At 38.4% G+C, this 15,524-nt stretch overlaps 1 protein-coding gene across 1 annotated transcript in view; it reads left to right on the top strand.

Moving 5' to 3' along the window:
• DHRSX (dehydrogenase/reductase X-linked) overlaps nucleotides 1-15,311 on the top strand; it is a gene marked incomplete at its 5' end in the record, with an annotated part of 164,582 nt that extends 149,271 nt beyond the window's left edge. The window contains one exon of the mRNA XM_083855228.1: nucleotides 11,220-15,311. Coding sequence (XP_083711354.1) covers nucleotides 11,220-11,417 — 198 coding nt within the window. The remainder of the gene's footprint in view (nucleotides 1-11,219) is intronic.
• Between the last annotated feature and the right edge of the window lie 213 nt (nucleotides 15,312-15,524).

Here is a 15,524-nt window from a genome sequence, read left to right as displayed (position 1 = left end):
ACAAAGGATAAACTATATAGACAGCTCCATAATAATATGGTTTCAGAATCTATCTGTTATTTCATGACTTTAGCAATCTGATAGTATTGTGATAGAAAATGGGAAATGGTAGTTCTGTTTAAAAGATTACTTTTTATTTATTTATTTATTTTTACAAGCTGCTTCCTGATAAAATAGAGTTTAATTAAAATGAAGATAACTGTAATTTTTCAAGGGCTTTATTACTTAAACAGAAAAGCCCTGAATTTATTGGGCAAAATCAAGGATCTAAAATCTGTAATTAGTTATTTGAACTATCTGTTAAAAAGATATGATTAGAAAATCTGAGTCACTCTCGCCTAAGTCTAGTCTTCCACCAAAATAACTACAGAAAATAAGTCTGGTCTTCTTGTTTTCCATCTTTATGCTATGTTACTAGGGACAGATGTAATTTAACCCTCTCATTTATATATTTTTGGTTTATTGTTCAAGATTAAATTATGAAATTGACAGCAACTGGAATTACGTGAAACAAATTTCCAGAATAAGATTCCTTCCCTCCCCACCACCTTTATCTGTCTTCCAGTTTGGACTTTCTCCTCTCAGTCTGGGGAATTTTGTGAAATTATAATTTAAGCACAATAATTCTATAAAAAACAGAAACTCAGAGCAGCTGGGGCATGTTCAGTGCTAAATGGTTGTTCTGGGCTGAGATAGAATTAATTTTCTTCTTAGCAGCTGGTACAGTTTTGGATTCAGTATGAGAATAATGCTGATAACACAGTGATGTTGTAGCTGTCACGAAGTGGTCCTTACACTAAGCCAAGGACTTCTCAGTTTGCTCTGCTCTGCTTCTTCAGTGAGAAGATGCACAAGAAGCTATGAGGTAGCATGGCCAGGACAGCTGACCCCAAGTGGCCAAAGAGATATTCCATATCATAGAACATCATGCCCAGTGTATAAACTGGGGAGAGTTGGCCAGGAGCCATTGATTGCTGCTCAGGGGGCCTCAGTCCGTAGGTAGTGAGCAATTGTGGATTTTATAATTTTCTGACTCTCTTCCCCATCCCACTGGGGGATGGGAGGGGAGTAAGTGGCTTTATTGCCAGCTGGGATTGAACTGCAACAATGGTATTTGGTGACCTGCTTTAAACTCCTACTTTAAACTTTCTTCCTGGCAGCTCAGGGATAAGGAGACAAAAGCTGAGACCCAGGATGAGGATAAGCACTGCAAGGTGAAGGTCTTTTTCCATGCAGGAGCTTTGTGTGGAGCAGAACCATCAGCAGGACATGTTACAGCCCGGCTAGCATGCCACTGCAATGTAGAGCTAAGAAATTTGGAGGAAAGTGTACTTTTGCTTTCATCTCTCCCATCTTCCCAGACAGATTTTCATCTTTCATGCTATTAATGTATAGATGTAGCACCCTGTAGTCATTTTGAGTTAGTTTGTACATCTTACAAGTTCTGGTCTTCATCTTTGGCAGTGTAGGCATATGGCCTGCCTGAGTCCCAGAGGAGTGTTCTCTGCTGACCTTACCTAGTGCTCCAGGGAAAGATTTACACTTTCACACCTTCACTGTCTGTTTCCAAGAGGTGCTTCTAGCAGGATAGGAATCCAAGGCTGGCAGCCACCTTCTCCCAGCCCTTCTCCATCTGGCTGAGCCCACAGCTGGAAATAGTCTTGCTGCTGTTTGAGGTGCAAAATGGGGGTTGTAGCAATTTAAAACAGAAGAGACTGTGAAATAGCTGCTGGCTTATGTAATTTTGGTTTATTTCATTTTGTCTGTGTTCTGTATAGTCTTTTTGCTTTTTGATCTCATCATAGTTCATAAAGGCTTTCTATATTGTGGTTTTCTTTTAAATATTTAGGAGTTCCATGCCCATCCTGAGTTCTTGCAATAATTAAAAAAATAATAGCAGTCATTATAAGAAAGTTGTGAAGTGGGATGTGTCAGTTTCTATTTTCTAACAAGGGAAAACACGCTACATGACTTGTCAAATATTAAACAGTAAGTAAATAGTAGAGATGATGGTAGGGGGCTACAAATCAGAAGTTGCCATGTATATTATTCCTGAAGTCTTATGTTTCTACAAAAGCCAGCAAAGATATCTTAGTTTGCATGGGCAGGCAGGTAGTAAATTGTTCAGAGGTATGTGCACTCAGGAGCATCGTCTTCAGCGCCTTGAGCCTTGCTGTGCCTCTTATTCTCTGGGGCTGCTAAAAATGCAGCTACCACTTCAAACACAAATACTCCTGTGTGCTTTGCTGTGTTGTTTTGACTGCCAAAATCTATTGTCTTTTAAAGAATTCAAGAAACTAAGGCTGACCTATGTACTCATGTAAGATAATGCAGTGAAAATTAAAGCTGGAAGTAAACAAATAAATGGTGTGTTTTCCTTTACAAACACAGCAGTTACAGCTAGTGCACAAGGCATCGGGATTAGGATTTTGGACACTCATTCTTTCCTCATCTCTTCTAACCTGCACATTTGCTTCAATAAATCTCTTGTGGGTCTCTAAACAGAAGTGTTGCAGAAAATTCCAGATTATGTGAGGATATCCAGTGATTTAACTCAGGCATCCTCAGCAATATGTTGCTGCAGAAAATCACCTGGTTTCCAGAGAACTCATTAACCAGACAGAGTGTTATGCTCCCAGAAGAGGCTTCAGTATTTTGTGAAGTACATGTACTTTCTCAGCTCTCTCTGCCTATCATTGCCTGTCTTATTTCCTAGAGACTGGATGTTCCAGCAAATGAATGTCTCTGGTTGGATGTTTATGCAATGTCTGGGGCAGCAGGCTCCTATCTGTCAAATTTTGCATACTGTTACTGAGCTGAGTGAGGTAACAAGTGTAATGTGATTCCAGTGGCTGCAGCGATATCTCAGTTCTGACTTTGAAGACATCCCTGTCTGCTGCAGAGCAAGCTTAGGGATCAGCCTCCAGGCAAAGTAATATTCCTCAATGCACCTGACAAAATGAGTAAAGGACTCAGTCATGATTAATGACTTTGACCCGAAGTTTCAAGTCCCTGCTCAAATTCAGTCATGTAAAGTTGGGTTCTTTTTTTTATTTCAAAATTGCTTAAAAGTGAACATTGTTCTTTTATTGCTCTATTTAATATCTTAGAAAATGCAAAGTATGGATCACAAACAGTCCTGCTCACATCACCAACATTATATTGCAATTCTAACCTGAGAGACATTCAGTTTGAAATTAAGACACAGATATAATTTTATTATTTTTATATATATCATTATTTACAATATATATATACTATTATTTATAATACCTTAAAGTGAGTTCAGTGTTGGAGCTGCTCCTTGAAATCAATGGAGTTTTCTTCAGTGCAGCCCAGAAAACTGGCCAGCCAGGAGGAGCTTCATTCAGCTGCCTGAGAATCCAAGTTATTTCATGTTATTTGACATGACCCATGATGTCCTGTTGTTGTGGTTTAACACCAGCCAGCAACCAAGCCCCATGCAGCAGCTCACTCACTCTAACCAGTGGGATTGCAGAGAGAATAGAAAGGCTAAGAGGTATAAAACTCGTGGGTTGACATAAAGATAACAATAGAGAAAGCAAAAACTGTTCACACAGGCAAAGGAAAACAAGGAATTGATTCTCTGTTTCCTGTGGGCAGACAGCCATCTCCAGGAGAGCAGGGCCCCTTCACACATGGTGGTGACTAGGGAAGACAAATGCTATCACTCCAAATATCCCCCCATTTTTTTCTCCATACCTTATCTATCCTGAACATGATGTCATATTGTTTGGAATACCTCTTTGATCACTTGGGATCACCTGTCCCACCTGTGACTCCTCCCAACGTTCCTTGCCAGCATGGCAGTAAAAAGCAGAAAAGGCCTAGGCTCTGTGTAAGCCCTGCTCAGCAATAACAGATATATCTCGTTATTACCAACTCTGTGTTCAGCACAAATCTGAAACACAGTCCTATAACAGCCACTGTGAAGAAAATTGACTCTACCCTAGCCGGAAGCAGCACACCTGCTTAGCATGAAGTAGCTGCTTTAGAAGAAGACGGTTCAAAGCCTTCCTCAGTAAAACTTTGCTCTAGTTTTGAATCTGCAACAAGACTAACCCCATGGCTTCAGAGCAGAGCTACTTGGCCATTTTTCAGCAAAACAGATTTCTCAGAAGGCATATCTCTGCAACAAACCCAATTAAAGCCTCCTACTGCCAGCTGCATCAAAGAATTCATGGGAAATGAGGCATTTGGACCTGGGCATGTGCCTCCTTCTTGGGTCCCCTGAGCAACAGGCTGACCCTGACAGTCCTTTGAGGACAGTTTCTTTCTTTCATAGTCTGCCTTATCTACAGGCATTCCAGCCACCTATGCAGGGGCTGATGTGAAGATAAGGTGGGACTTCCCAGTCTCTTTATGTACCTGAATTTTTATTAAGGTCTTTCTAAAAAATATGCTTTCAAAAGAAAAGGAGATTCGGGATTTGATACTCTCTGTGTCTGTTTGCCACCTGTCTCTGCTTCTGTTCTTTCAGTATCTTGTGCTCAGGGAAAATTTCTATTTTTCCCCTAATGGTCATGAATTATTCAGATTATAAAGCTCCCTTCCCTCCAAATTTTGATGCATTTTCATTGTGAAAATTTGTGTTTCTAATTCATCAAAGTTTCATCTTTTATTATATATTTATATCTTTGATTAAGAAATTGTCTCTGCATCCACAACATTGCCAGGAGAAAGGCTTCACACTTTAACTGAGCCATTTCTGCTATTTCTTTCAAAGACAAAATCTGAAGAATTTTATTATGGAGTGAATTTATTAAAGAATTCTCATCGCCACAAGTTGGGGATTGAAGAGAAATTAATTTGGTGGTGCTGACTGAGTACCTAGGGAGAACTATATTCAATAAAATATCTCTTTCTAGTGTATTATTAAGGCAGAAATTGGATAGAAATAGCATAATAGCAGGCTACATATGAAAGAATAGAAGGAAAGAGATGAAACACAGATGGAAACCAGGGCTTTTGAGTGAAGGCAGAGATTGCAGAAAAGCTGTGCTGTCACACTTCTCTGGCAGGTTTGGCTTCCTAGGGACCTGACAGTTGGTCCTGGCCACTGGTCTCACCAGGACATACAGTCAGCTGCTGCAGCCTCATTGATCAGAGGTGGCTGAACACGTCCATACACCTGCGTCATAGTTTCCTTTCTAGCCTTTGTTTTCATACTCAGTATTTCAATGGATTGCTTTTTGTCTGAAATTTTCAAAGCAACAATCACGTTAGGAGGTCTAGACAGTGCAAGTTACACAATGCACACTGAACACACAGAGCCCCTTGTCCTCACCTGGAGGCTGTGGCTCTACGGCAGCTGTTGTTATTTCACCTTGGACTCTTGCACCAGAAAGTAACCTGGTGTCTTCCCAAGACCTCTGGCTTTGAAATTATTCAGTGGCTCATGGGGCATAGTAATCAGTGCACCCTAAAACACAGGTAACTTGCTTCTCACAAGCTTGTTTGCTTTAATATTCATGGGAACACAATCCCAGCTATTCTGTTTCTGAAATTTTTTCAAACTATTCCATGTTCTGTGTTTGCCTTTGTTCTTGAGAGTCAAACAGTGCATTGAGGGTGATTGGGTGTCACCCCTTCACCAGCTGCCACCAAGCAGATGAAAGACTTTGCTGTACCAAGTAACAGTAATTTCATGTTCTCTTTGTTATTGCTAATCCCTATATAATCCCTATAGTGTATATGCATAGTACTGCTCAGGTATCACAGATGATCATTGTCTTTCCTGAAGGAAGAGAGAAAAAGAAAAAAACTCTGCATATACAGAGTTTTTCAGTACAGAAGTAAGTCAGTAGTATACCAGCATTTAAAAAATATTACCAGAATAATTATAATTAATAAAGGTGAAGGAACATAGGCAAAAATGCCTATGAAGAGTACTGATACCCAGAAGATTGCCTGTTCAGTGCATTCTGTAGCTGGAACCAGGGAATTTGTTTCCCACTCCAGGAACACCCTGATAGAACTCACTCATTTAAAAAAGCAAAGCCACAGAGCAAACACCATGAACACCTGTGGCAAAAAGAAAACCAAACCAAGAAACATCTGCAAGCTTGTTTAACTTGTCAGCTCACGAGTAGATTTCCCACATGAACTGAAAAGTGCATGATTAAATGAATGGCACGTGAGCTAGGACCATGGTTCTAAGCCGACTTTTGATGAGACTAGCTAATGTTGCTGATGAGGGTTATTCCATCAATACTTGATGTATTTTGCAGCACAAATTATAGGGATAAAGGTGTTTTAACATGTGTTTTTTTTTTTTTTCTTTTTTTTTCCCCTCAACATTAAGTGATCTTACAGCTTACCAGGCAGTCTGATGTGCACATCTCTCTGTTTGACCCCTTGCTCATGTCTCTCAAAACTCAACTGTGATGTCAGTGAGTGATTCTGCCAGCTGCTCTCTGTCCTCTATGCCCAACTTTCTCTCCTATAATGTCTGAAGATGGCAGAGTTCTGAATTCATGAAATATAAATCAAGTAAAATTTTCTGATTGAGTAGGATGAGGGGAAGCTATTCCAAAGTCATAAGTCCCCTGATACCATGGCTTGTATCACTGCTGCTCTTTCAATCATATGGCAAACTTTTTTAGCCAGTACAAATAGAAGTACATGCATGCTTCCATTCAAACTATTTGTCACAGTGCTTATGACACATAAAACAGTTGACACTCTTTGCTGGTAGTTGCTGCAAGTGGTACTGAGAAAATGAAGGGATTACAGAGAAGGAGCTTATTTAATTTTTTCCTGTCCAGTTTTCTCTGGTTTCTGATGGACATAACACACTGTCTGCCCAGGACTTGAGGTATAAATTCAGGGGAAGGTGTAAATGAATGAGTACATGGATTACCATGGAAAGCACCATGAAGCTATCATGTATAACTGATGCAGACATGATTTCTAGAGTTAAGATATTTCACCTGTTTTAGACAAATGAAAAAGACGTAACTTTTCATGGCAACATGGCTGTAGGAACTGACTGTTGTCAGCTAACACATTTTGCAAGAATTAGCACCTAGTATGGACAAAAATTATATGTCCCTTAAAATTGCATTAATCAAAATGCATGAACTAGCAAGTCCTAAAAAAGCATACTAAAATACAAACCCTCTTAGCACTTGTCCCAGTTTTCCTAGAACAGAATATTGCATTTCATATTGAGGGAAAACTATTATTTGTTGATGAGTTATAATTGATGAATATTTAAGGAAAAAAAGAGAAATATCAGAGCTTCTGTAAAAAGAAAAAGGCTTTTTCTTTGGGAATGGGTAGTGCCAAAATAATGTCATTTTATGTATGTTTGCTTACATAAACTGGTCACTTGCTATCTTTTCTCTCTTTCCACAACTTATACATCTAATGAGGAAAGATAAGTACTTTCAATATAATTTTATTAAATTAAATTGATTTTTATTTACTGTTGAAGACAAACATATAGTTCATTGAAAAAGAAAGTAAAAGTTGTGATCAAAACTATAAGAAGTGAAGGGAAATACGGGTTCAGAATCTCATTAGGAAGAAGTTAAGCAGAAATCAGTTTTACTTGTATATTACAAAGGCATTAATTATAGTTCCTTGGATACTAATAATACAACAGTTTGTAAACAAAAATCCGATTTAAAAATAAAATTCAGCGCCAATACGTTAGGAACTGAAGAGTGAAGAATCATTGTGGAATTTATAGGCATCCCCTTTTTCTTAGGACAAATTCAGTCAATTAATGAACAAGATGTTACTGATTCTGTATATATGAATATTATTGTTTTACTGTTTATTAATGTGTAAAGAATCCTCTCCTGTGATTTGAATTATAGTTGTTATTACTTCCTGTCTACCTGGAACCCTTGGTATAATACTCCATGGAAGAGACTTTAAAATCCATTTGGTTCCAACCCTCCTGCCATGGAAAGAGACATCTTCCACTAGACCAGGTTGCTCAGGGCTTTATCCAACCTGGCCTTGAACACTTCAAGTGATGGCTAATTCCTTGATGTAGTGTAGTTGATTTTTTTTTTTTCATTGTATGTTTGTATAGAGCATCATGACAAACATCCTGGGATTTTATAAGTCAAGATATTTGTCTACTGGCTGGTGATTTCTCTGGTCCTTTATCAGGTGGTCTCCTTCCTAGAAAGCCACTGGCATCAAAGGGTGGGTCAGATGTGTTGCTTTCCCTCTTTGTGGCTGTTTTACAAGGGCTTTGTGGTTCCTCCTCATCTTTTGATAGCCTATCATGTTGTAAAAGAAAAGCTATGGATAAGCTCTTCAAAGGAAAGTTGGCAACGAGTAGTGAGTCTGCCACTGCTGGAACAATTCATCCTGCTCCTTGTCCAGATGCACATTAATTGCTCCAGTGGATGCAGCCTGTTTCCAGTTTCATCCTTCCCAAGAGATCTTCAGGCACTGGTGCACAGACAAGATGTCTGCATGTGTCCGTGTGTCCTTGTTTGTTGCAGTTGATTTTGGGGTGTGTAGTAGACCCAACACTTTCCCAGAGTCTTGACTCTGTGTGTGGATGTGCAGTTGCTGCCATAGTAGGCATGGACAAGATCCAGAGAAGGAATCACAATATGTGTTTTACTTCCAGCCTCTCAAAACAAATAGGTCAACTGCCCAGCAGGAAGGGCAGGGCACTCCTGGTGCAGGGTTTCATTTTTTCTTTCGTTAAAACAGAAAATATGCCAAAACAATGAAGAGATAAGGAAAGGAGAAATTAAAACTTTTATCATTAATTAAGCACTCAGAAGATGGAATAAGACAATTCATTAGTCATATGCAAGCAACTCACTCTCTGTTGCACTGAAAAAATTGTTTTCCTTATCACATTTCCATAATACCTAGAATCTTAGAATCATAGAATGGCTTGGGTTGGAAGACACTTTAAAGACTATCTAGATCCAACTCCCCTGCCTTGGGAAGAGACATCTTCCACTAGACCAGGCTGTTCAGGGCTTCGTCCAACCTGGCCTTGCACACTTCATGTGGTGGCTAATTCTTTAACATAGTGTAGTTGGGTTTTTTCCTTGTATGTTTATATAATTGCTTCTTGCACCAGGTGGTAGAAGCTAAATAGGAATTTTGTACCGAACTTTCAACTCAGCATATTACAGATGGTGGATGGGAGGAGCAAAGTAAATAGTATGAAAAGTTACACAAGCTGACTTTAATGGATGCTCAGTGTTACTGTGCTTATAAGCGACAGTGTGGGCATGTAAGCACTTTCAACTAATGCACAACCTTTATTTAAAATATTTGATATTATTTTGAATAGAATAGAATAGACTATTTCAGTTGAAAGGGATCTATGACAGCAGTGACCAATTCATGACTGACCACATGATAAAGCGTGTCTTTAAAGGTGTTGTTTAAATGCCACTGACAGGCATGGGACACCAACCACCTCTCTAGGAAACCAGCTCCTGTGTTTGACCACTCTCTTGGTATAGATCTCCTCTGGTAGGGAACTTAATTGGCATATCATTAAAAGTAAAAGTCTTGAAAAATTCTGCATATCCCAGGAGAACCTTACCACTGAATCAGCAGAGGCAGTGTGGTATTTCTGATGCTATTACAATATCCATACCAACCAGTCTCTGAGGCTGTAGAGACCCTTGCTCATAAGAACATAATCACACAAATTCCACCCACAGACAATTTTTCTAAAGTATTTTAGTGTTGAGCTGTTGTCATTAAGATTTGGGAGTCATGATATTGACATTTATGCTTGTTTTTGCTGGAGAGCTGTTAAACTCAGGAACATAAAGTCCAGTGAACCATCACTTGAAGTAATGGTTTATCTGTGTCACTGCTTTTTTGAAGTAGAGCACAAGAGTATATTAAAAAAACTTTTTTTTTTTTTTTTTTTCTGTCATCTAGAATAAGTTGTATAAAATATGAATGCTTATATTCATCATTGTTCTATTTTACAATATCAAGATATTTTATACCGCTGCTCAGTATATAACCACTCTGTGAGCAAAGAATTTTGCAGGCCCTTTATGCTATTTACATAATGTACTGGATATGAATAGCACTATTTTCCTCAAGGATAAAGAAGGGTAAGTAGTAGTAGAGTACTGAACCAAGGTAAATGAACATTTTTAAGTGATTTTAGACAGAATATCATATTACAATCATTTTCTAAAAAAACGAAATGTAACAAAAAGCTTCCAATTACTTAGATTTATTAGGTTTTTTAAGGCACTGAGTAACCTATTCACTACTGTCTCATTCATCAAGTGAGTTCTTCAGGAAAAGGCATCCTGTCAGGTGCTGCAGACAAAGCTCTGAGCCGCATCAGTACAGTTAATGCCTTAGATAATGACTGTAAGGATTGCAAAATGATACATTATTATCAAGCAGGCATTGATCATAATTATATCACTGATAAAGGAAAAGCATATCAAATATTGTGTTTTAAATGTGTCCTTTAATTAAAATAAAAATGCCATGGAAATAATTTCAGTGGTAGCTGTGTGATCCTTCTGAATGCAGAGTGTAAAATTTTTGCATATACTCAGGATGAAAGGAGTTATCACTCTAAGCTATTCACTTATTAATTTTCATTTAATACTCATGGTGTATCAGGCATTGTAGATCATTCAGCATTTTGCTTTATGACAGAGCAGTACCCTGATAACTATGCTGTGTCTAAAATGTAGTTCCCTCATTTACCTGCCAGCTTGGACAGAACTGCAAAATCTTGATTTGCTGTCATGGTTTCCATGATCTTTTGCTCATGTCACATTGTTGTTACAATGAACCCATTGCATGTACAACATAGCCTTCATCTTCTTAAGGCAGAGCACAGACCCTTTCATCCTTGCAAAATGAATAATTAAATCAGGATTTTAATATTTGTGCTTGCTTTTGGGTTTATTAGCTCTAACTGTGAATGCTAAATCAATTATATTGTATGCTCCATCTGACTAACTCTTGAAAAAATAGACTGGAGTTTTCCAAATATCTGTTCTGGCTTTAAGCTATCTTATAGCACTGTTAAAGAAATGGACTCTGCCAATTGAATAAGTGGTTTTCTTATTATTACAAGCTTCAGGTTTGCATAAGGACCAGAAGAGTAAAGCAAAATTGGGGAAAATGTTCTCCACTGATAAGGTCCTATGGTGGTGATATGATTCTTCTGCTGTACCTGCCTCACTTGAATTTGGATTTTTTTGTTTCTGCAGACCCCAGAGGAAGGAGCCTCTACAACCATCTATGCAGCAGTTTCGCCCAAGGTGGAAGGAGCCGGTGGCTGCTACCTTTACAATGAGGAAAGGACAAAGTCGGCTGACCTAGCATATGATGAGGAACTGCAGAGAAGGCTCTGGACAGAAAGCTGCAAGATGGTTGGGATTTCTGATGAAGCCAGCAGGCTTCCCTAGAAGAAGCCACTATCAGCTGGGTAAATGAAATGCATTGAAAAGCATCTTAGGTGAATTCTTGCAGCATGAGTCATCATCCTGGAAATCACTGTTCAGTTCCAAAGGCAAACGTGAACAGCTCTGTTCTTCACTTGAATCCCTAATCTGATAGGGTGTGGGGGAAATATTCCAACAGAAAGGTGTAGTGGTTGGTTTTAAATCTAACCATCAGTTTTGTAAATCATTCTGTTTCAGTCTGTGATTAAAATACAATCTTTAAACATGTGCAGAGATGAGTTTTCACTGTTTTGTTCAACAAAAATAATGCTTGAGTATGTTGTGCTGGGAGGTTTTGAACTTAAACCACCTTTGTACATATAAGTTACTCTTTTAAATCAGTTTTAAAATTTGCAGCTTTATTTCCTTAAGCTTCATTAATCTTTAAGGCACTTTCATCAGCTGTTCTAATGCAGAAATTTGGCATTCATGATCGTGACGTTGTTTCTGTCTTAAGATTAGTTTTATATGTCAGCTTTTATCCAGAGGTATTAACTTAAGGTCAGAACAACAAGAAAAAGTAAATAAATAAGCTCTTCTTCAAACAGGATATTGAATTCACTTGTTTCCAATTCAATTCTATCTCTCCTATAAAGGTGAGGAAAGGATCAAACATCATAATGGCAACACTGGCTTTAGCAGAGGATGCAACTGGCCTTGTTAGTGGCCAAGTGACAAAGTTATTGTCTTGTCAGTGGGCTAAGATTACTTCTCCCCTTTTCTCCTGAACCCCTGTAATGTTGCATCTGCAGTTTCATTCATTTTCTTTGAAAAGGAGAATGACTCATATACTGTTGCATGAAGAATAACCTCCTTTTGTTGGTTTTGATCCTAGTTCATATTAGTTTCAGAACTCGAGTTCATGGTTTGGAAGAGACAGCAATTAATGCCAGCCACTTTTCCCTTTCTCTGGAGTTGTACAATGCATCCTCCCTAAACTGTGTCTTTGCCATTTTTAAGAGTAGCCCCTGCCTATTCATTCGACTTACATAGAGGGTATTTTCTGTTTAGTTGTGTATGTCTTTCCTAAAATTCCCTGGCAGCCATTTTATTTTTAATTTTATTTGACTGTCTCTGAGTGTAGAACTGATATATTTTATGAAGCTTATTTTCAGAAAACACTAGGGTTTCCCCCCTCAGTGGGATAGTAGTCAGTTCAGATGCTATCATTTTTCAACACACTTCAGTTGTGTACATTTCAGGGAACTCTACCTATGTCTACCAAAGAATCTTTAAAAATGATGTTCACATTCATGGAGTGAAAAATAAAACAGACATTGGGCAGTACAAAGATAGCTTGAATCTATCCAAGCTCAAATAACTAGAAGAAAAAAACTGTATTGAAGATAGAAGTATTTTGATGGAAATGGTGGTAAACTATGAGAATAATTTGCAGAGAAACTTCCCTGGACAGTTTCAGTCAAGATCGTAAGTACCACTAAAACATCTGGAAATGTCTGGGGAGACCTTACAACAACCTTAGGGCACTTATAGGGGCATACAGGAGAGATGAGGAGAGGCTTGGGCAGTGTAGTGATAGAATGAGGGGAAACAGTTCCAAACTGAAAGAAAGAAGATTTAGGTTAGACATTAGGAAGAAATACTTCCCTGTCAGGGTGCTGAAGCACTGGAACATGTCGCCCACACTAACTGTGGATGTCCCATCCCTGGAAGTGTTCAAGATCAGGTTGGATGGGGCTTTGTCTAGTGGAAGATGTCCCTGCTAATGGCAGGGGAGTTGGAAACAGATGGTCTTTAAGATTCATTCTGGTCCAAACCATTCTGTGATTCTTTGGTCTCTTCTCAGTGAGTCTTTCCAGGCATGGGATCAGTGTCTAGGGAACTTTAAATGGAGTAAGGTCTACCCTACTCCCGTCTTGTTGATTTTAGGTGCCATCTAAAAAAGCCACATAATCCTATAAAAGTCCTTGCATTTTCTTTTTTCAAGATACACAGGGAAAGGGGGGCATAAAGATTGTATTCATTTTGAGGAGCTGGAAATCTCTGCATGACAGAACCAAGTGCAAACACAGTGTTGTGTTCACATTTGCAGTAGACTAGAAACAATAGGAACATGTTCCTATGCACTGAACCCTGGACTAATATCCCTTTTGGGCTTTTTAGCTCAAACTTGGTACTTCACTTCAAGTGACCTTATCTCCAGCCTTTGATTCAGAGGAAGATCACATCTAAGTAAGCATGCTCATGTGTCCAGAGTCTAAGAAGAAAATGCACTGAAAAAAAAAAAAAAAAAAAAAAAAAAAAAAAAAAAAAAAAAAGAAGTATGAACAGAGAAAAGCATCTGGGAAAAAAATAATAAACAAATTGAGGGAGAGCATATTTCCTGTCTGAATTAAGCCATGTATGATCTATTTTTAGCTTCTTAGAGTTAGTATCTACAGGGGTACACAGCAGGAGATTTATCACTCAGTCACTATAGCACATTCTCTGTACAACTGGCTGACTTTTTTTTGGTAAGTGAATGTAGTGCTTGTGAAATGTGCCAGACTGACACTCCGGGAACTAAATTCCTCTGTTTATTCACGGATCATGCACAGGATGCAGTAAGCCTGCTAGACAGCCAACATTTTGATGTTGCCATAGCGTTCCCATGGAACATCCTTGCTGCTAGAAGTGTATCCAGGATTACTCAGACTAGATGGGATGAGATTACCATCAGTTTTAACTCTCTCAAAGCTCCACAATATTTGCACAACCAGTTTCAAGTGGAGTAGGGATTAGTGAATTAGCAAACAGTATAGAGAGTACACTTTCAGTGTAATCTGAACCAATTTATTAACTGTCTCAGTCCAGTGAAATCTGTTTTAAACACTGAAAGCATGGTTTGTGAGAACTGAGAACACAGATGTGGCTGAATGAGGGGGGAAAAAAGTGTCCTAAAGTCAGGGATTTCTAGAGCATTGCAGTTCATGAAAATACGGTTGAGCTAGTTGTAAAACTGTTATCTCAGGAAGTAAAAGCAGAAAACTGTGTCAGCTTTGCAATGTCACATAAGCATGTGAGCTTATCTGGAGCAAAAACCTAGTATTGTTGTAAAGTACTCCCAGTGTGAATGGGAATAATCACTTGTGATACTGCTGCAAAAGTCCAAAATAATTCTTAACATCTAGGGAAAAATATATATGAAACATGTAAAAAGATGACGATGATTTTACTTCTGCACAGATAAATTATTAGAGCTGATTTAATTTCACATTTTAAGGTCATGGGATTTCCAGAGATCTGAGCAAGGCTGTATTTCACTTCACTGAATTCATGGCTGAGAGGTGGCTTTGTAGTAGGTACAAAGGTATAGAAAAAAAATACCTGAGAGCTCTTTAACCTTGCAAAGAAAGGCTAAACAAGACCCAGTAATGGTAAATTGAAAGTAAACAAATTAACCTTCCAACATGAAAGCAGGTCCTCCCTGAGAGTGATTTCATATCAGAACATGTAGATCTGATATCTGAAGATAATTACAAGATACCTCTGAAATGACACCAGGCAAATAGGCCAGGTAAGCTCTAAGAAAAGTAGGTCAGTGGCAGTGAAGTCCTACTCAGATTCTCCCTCACGTCCACAATGACTGCACTTATTTTGATTAGCATGAGAGTGACCCATTGCTCACAACTTCTAAAATGGATATTTCCCTGCCAATACTCCTCCCAGGCTAATATTTAGTTCAGAAATTGAAGTCACTCCACCTTGGCACAAAAAGGCACACAAAAATCTGTTGTCCTGTTCAAGCCCGAGATAAACAGAAGCATCCACTAAGTACCAAGGTGATCTTAGCCTACTGCTTTTGGTAGTAGAGTGAAACCATGTCAGATTTTTTTTTTTTTTTTTTTTTTTTTTTTTCCCTCTTCAAATAAGAATACAAATTCAAAACTTAAAAAAAATAAAATCTCTAAAAAGGGACCTGTTATGAAGGATAGTTCAAATAAATATAGATTCTTACAGGAATAGTTCTTACAGGAACAAATGGATCTTATGGGAATGAATGTAGTTGTCTGGGAATTTGATAAGGTAATGTTATTTAAACAATGAATGTTCACAGGAAATAAATAACTT

The sequence above is a fragment of the Zosterops lateralis genome, assembly GCF_965231275.1.
Source record: "Zosterops lateralis genome assembly, chromosome: 2".
NCBI lineage: Eukaryota > Metazoa > Chordata > Aves > Passeriformes > Zosteropidae > Zosterops > Zosterops lateralis.
This window is presented reverse-complemented; position numbering and strand designations above follow the sequence as displayed.